Genomic DNA, 4,278 nt, shown 5'->3' with positions numbered 1-4,278 from the left:
GATAACCTTCAGCATGTTGATATTCTGTGCCGTCTGGATCACCTTCATCCCAGCTTATGTCAGCTCTCCTGGAAAATTTACTGTGGCTGTGGAGATATTTGCCATTCTGGCCTCCAGTTTTGGACTGATACTGTGTATATTTGCTCCAAAGTGTTTCATCATTTTGTTTCAACCAGAGAAAAACACTAAGAAATATTTAATGAATAAAAAGTAAAAAATAAAAAAAATAAAAATCTTTCTTTGGAACAAACATATTATAAATGTGACATGACTGATATTAAAGCGCATTCAACCTACTTACATTCATCCAATAAAAGAATATTCAATGAATTTATTCTCATTCGTCTAATGGTTTTGTACAATACTCTTATATTTTGACTAAAACGTTTTCAATTCAAATTGGAATTACTTTTAATTTTATATAAAATCTCTGCCAGTGTGTAAACCAAGACTCATGTTTATGCACACTAAAAATATATATTTATTAATAAGTTGTTTTTGAAGAAACATTTCAGATAAACAGACCTTCCTCTATTGTTCACTATTGATTTATAGATCATGTAAAATATCACCTATGTTCTCTCCCTTATTTGTTATGACATTAAGTAGTGAACTGGCACTAGCAAAAAAACAAAGTGGAAATTATATTTGTGTATGTTTCATAATCAAACACAAAGGGAGGACACTTTCTTCTAGAAAGATCATCTGACGTATAAGAGGAGGGGATTTATAGATCTGCAAAAGGACAGAAAGATCCAAGTAGAGACAGTTGACAAATGGGGATCAGGGCCATTTTTATTGCTTTGAGATTGGCACTGAGTTTGTTGGAGCTGACGTCACTGGTCAGGCTGCCTGGCCTTGTAAATGGCTTAAAACAACAATTTCCTTCCGAACAAACGTCAAAGACTTCCGGTGTCGCTGCTGAGGCCTCATCTGTGAAATGCACTCTGCAGGGTAAACCTCATTTATCGGCATTCTCAACAGATGGGGACTTTGTTATTGGAGGTGTTTCCTCCATTCATTACCAACATTATGCAGTGGTTTATAATTACACCACCCAGCCCGAGTCTCCGAGATGCGCAGGGAGGTCAGTAAGAAAGAGAGGTGGAAAAATGATCTTGCATGTGTTTGCTGCAAAGTTTGCTGTTATGTTGGAGACAAATAATTAAAATGCCTTAAACGTTTTCTATCACAATGAGCTAAATTGTGTATTTTTGTTATTGCAGTGAAAATATGATTAAGTTGGAGCTGAAGTTAAAAAAAAAATGTTTCTTTTGATCTAGATTGTTTTTTGGATGCATTTTTTGTTGTTGTTTTGAAATCCTGATAATGCCTTGACAGGAAGCACTTCAATATTTTGACGTACAGATGACTTGCTTATAATTACTTAATGCCAAGAAGAATTTGCTCTTTTTTTCCTCTCCAATTTCATCTAAACATCAGCATGTTGTGTTCAGCCTTACTGGCAGGGGTCTGCGTTTCTCTCGCACTATTATCTTTGCCATTGAGGAGATAAATAACAGCACTGATCTGCTGCCCGGCATCAAACTCGGACATCGGATCTATGATTCCTGCGTCTCGGTGCCAGTTTCAGTGGATGTGGCGTTCCAGCTATTGAACGGCGAGGACCCAGTGTTCTACAGAGACGGTAATTGCTCCCAGTCTCGTGTGGTGGTGGCTGCCGTCGGAGACTCTGGATCCACTCCCTCCATCATCATGTCACGCATCGTGGGATCTTTCAAAATTCCTCTGGTAAAAAGTGTAAATTGATTGTAATCTGGAATTTTTTAAATAGCTCTGTGCAGGTATGCACCTGGCTTTGGTGTTCTATGTTTTGTCTTTATAGATCAGCAGCTTTGCCACGTGTGCCTGCCTTTCAGACAAACAGCAGTTCCCAACTTTTTTCAGGACAATTCCCAGCGACCATTACCAAGCTGACGCTCTAGCAAAGCTGGTGAAACACTTTGGTTGGACTTGGATAGGTGTTGTACACTCAGACTCAGATTATGGAAATAATGGCATGGCCTCTTTTCTTGAAGCAGCACTGAGAGAGGGGATCTGTGTGGAGTACACTGAATCTTTCTTCAGAACTGATCCAGCGACCAAGATCCAAAAAGTCGCCAATGTTATCCGTAGGTTAGTAAGTTTGTTATTTTTGCCATTTTACGATAATATTGGAGAAAAGGCTTATGAATGAACACTGTGATTCTTCAGCGGTTCCTTCACACTTGGAATTCATGAACAATTGTGTTTTACTGTTGTCTAGTGTCTTTTCAGATAGACCGTAAACTGAAACTACAGATGATCAGCGGTGTTATAACTGTCTTTATCTTCAAAATGATTTGCTTATGTTCAAGTACTAAATCATGTAATCAACACATTGCATGTCTCTTCAGATCAACAGCAAAGGTTGTTCTGGCATTTACGGCTGTTGGTGAAATGAAAGTCCTTTTAGAGGAGCTGGCGTTGGACCCTCCTCCATCTCGTCAGTGGATCGCGAGCGAGGCCTGGATAACTGACTCAGACCTGATGAGATTCGGTTTCTGTGCGGGGGCTGTTGGTATGGCCATTCAGAAATCTGTCATCCCAGGTCTGAGAGACTTCCTGCTGGATCTCTCTCCATCAAAGGTGGCTGCCTCTTCGGTACTTACCGAATTCTGGGAGGAGGCGTTCAACTGCAGCTTGACAGAAAGTGAGAAACAAATAATCTTTGATACGTTATTTGTTTTCAAATTTTCTGTAATGACAGAAAAGGATTGTCACATATTAAAATAGAACAATGTATTTATGTTTTTAAATCAAGATTTTTACATTATTTTTCTTTTTTTTTTTTTTTTTACATTTCACCATAGGTAATATTTTCTGTTTGAGAAATCCAAAACACATGGTGTTTGCTTCATCTGGTCTTAATCAACGAATAATTTGTGTATTTAATGTTAGAATGTTAAAAGTATTTTAAACATGTTGCATGTTGCCCTAAGAAGTCCAGAAAAAGATTAACTGAATTTTTTTTTTTTTTTGTGGTATTTGGTTTTTGGCATGAACATTGTCTTGTCTTAAAGTGAAAAACCCCATAGGGAGCACCTACGTAATTCAGCATAGTAAAAAGTAAAAAAAAAATATTCATGTTATTTTTTTCTTTTTTGTGTGTATCTGTATGTCTCTGCAGCTGTTGACCCAGACAAGAGAGTGTGTGATGGAACTGAAGATATTAAAACCCTTAAAAGCTCGTACACTGACACATCACAGTTAAGAGTTACTAACATGATGTACAAGGCTGTTTATGCTGTAGCTCATGCTATTCACAATGCAGTTTGTCAGGAAACTAATGGAACTATTCAATGTGACAAAAACATCAGACTGGAGCCCAAACAGGTCAGTCAGTGCATCTGGTAAATCCCCATGTTTTTCATTAGCAACTACAGACTAGACACTTAATTTCAACAATATTTTAAAATATTGTTCCAGTTTTTCATTTTGATTTTACTTTGCAGGTTTTTAAAGAACTAAAAAAAGTGAACTTCTCAAAGAATGGTTACCATGTGTCGTTTGATGCTAATGGAGACCCTGTGGCTTTTTATGAGCTGGTAAACTGGCAGAAGAGTGAGAGTGGAGTTATTGAACTGGTAACAGTGGGATATTATGATGCTTCACTGCCAAGAGGTCAGGAGTTTCGTATCAACAGGAAATTAACCTGGGTGGAAGGAGGCAGACAAGTAATAGCCAAAAACAGTAATTTCTTAGATTAGGAAGTTGAAAAAGGATTTGTGAAATATGTTTTCAAAAAAAGTTCAAAAACTGTCATTTTCCTGTCTTTTTCCATGGCAGGTTCCAGTCTCCGTTTGCTCAGAGAGTTGTCCTCCAGGAACTCGCAAAGTGTTGCAGAAAGGAAAACCAATCTGCTGCTATGACTGTATACCATGTCCTGAAGGAGAGATCAGTAATATGACAGGTAGAATCTAATATGTTTCATATGCATCCATATCTACAAAATCCATAAACTAAGGATTGTTTTTCAACGTTATAATTTTTGTTAGATTCTCCTGACTGCTTCCCATGCCCCAGAGAGTTCTGGCCAAATTCAAACAGAGATGCTTGTTTCCACAAACCTGTGGAGTTTCTTTCCTTTAACGAAGTCCTGTCAATCATCCTGGCTACACTCTCCATCAGTGGAGCATCACTGGCCATTATTACGTCATTAATTTTCTTCCATCACAGAACAACACCAATTGTCAGAGCCAACAACTCTGAGCTGAGCTTCCTGCTGCTCTTCTCTCT

The 4,278-nt window shown here is 38.0% G+C and overlaps 1 protein-coding gene across 1 annotated transcript in view; it reads left to right on the top strand.

Annotated features, from left to right (window-relative positions):
* The window catches only part of LOC103148048 (vomeronasal type-2 receptor 1-like), a 7,448-nt gene extending 3,324 nt beyond the window's left edge, over positions 1–4,124 (top strand). Inside the window, exons 4-5 of the mRNA XM_016678977.1 lie at positions 3,829–3,952; positions 4,038–4,124. Coding sequence (XP_016534463.1) covers positions 3,829–3,911 — 83 coding nt within the window. The 3' untranslated portion in view covers positions 3,912–3,952; positions 4,038–4,124. The remainder of the gene's footprint in view (positions 1–3,828; positions 3,953–4,037) is intronic.
* Positions 4,125–4,278: the final 154 nt, after the last annotated feature.

The sequence above is a fragment of the Poecilia formosa genome, unplaced genomic scaffold (assembly GCF_000485575.1).
Source record: "Poecilia formosa unplaced genomic scaffold, Poecilia_formosa-5.1.2 Scaffold197, whole genome shotgun sequence".
In the NCBI taxonomy this organism is placed as follows: domain Eukaryota; kingdom Metazoa; phylum Chordata; class Actinopteri; order Cyprinodontiformes; family Poeciliidae; genus Poecilia; species Poecilia formosa.
The sequence above is the reverse complement of the archived record's forward strand: the minus strand, read 5'-3'. Positions and strand labels throughout refer to the sequence as shown.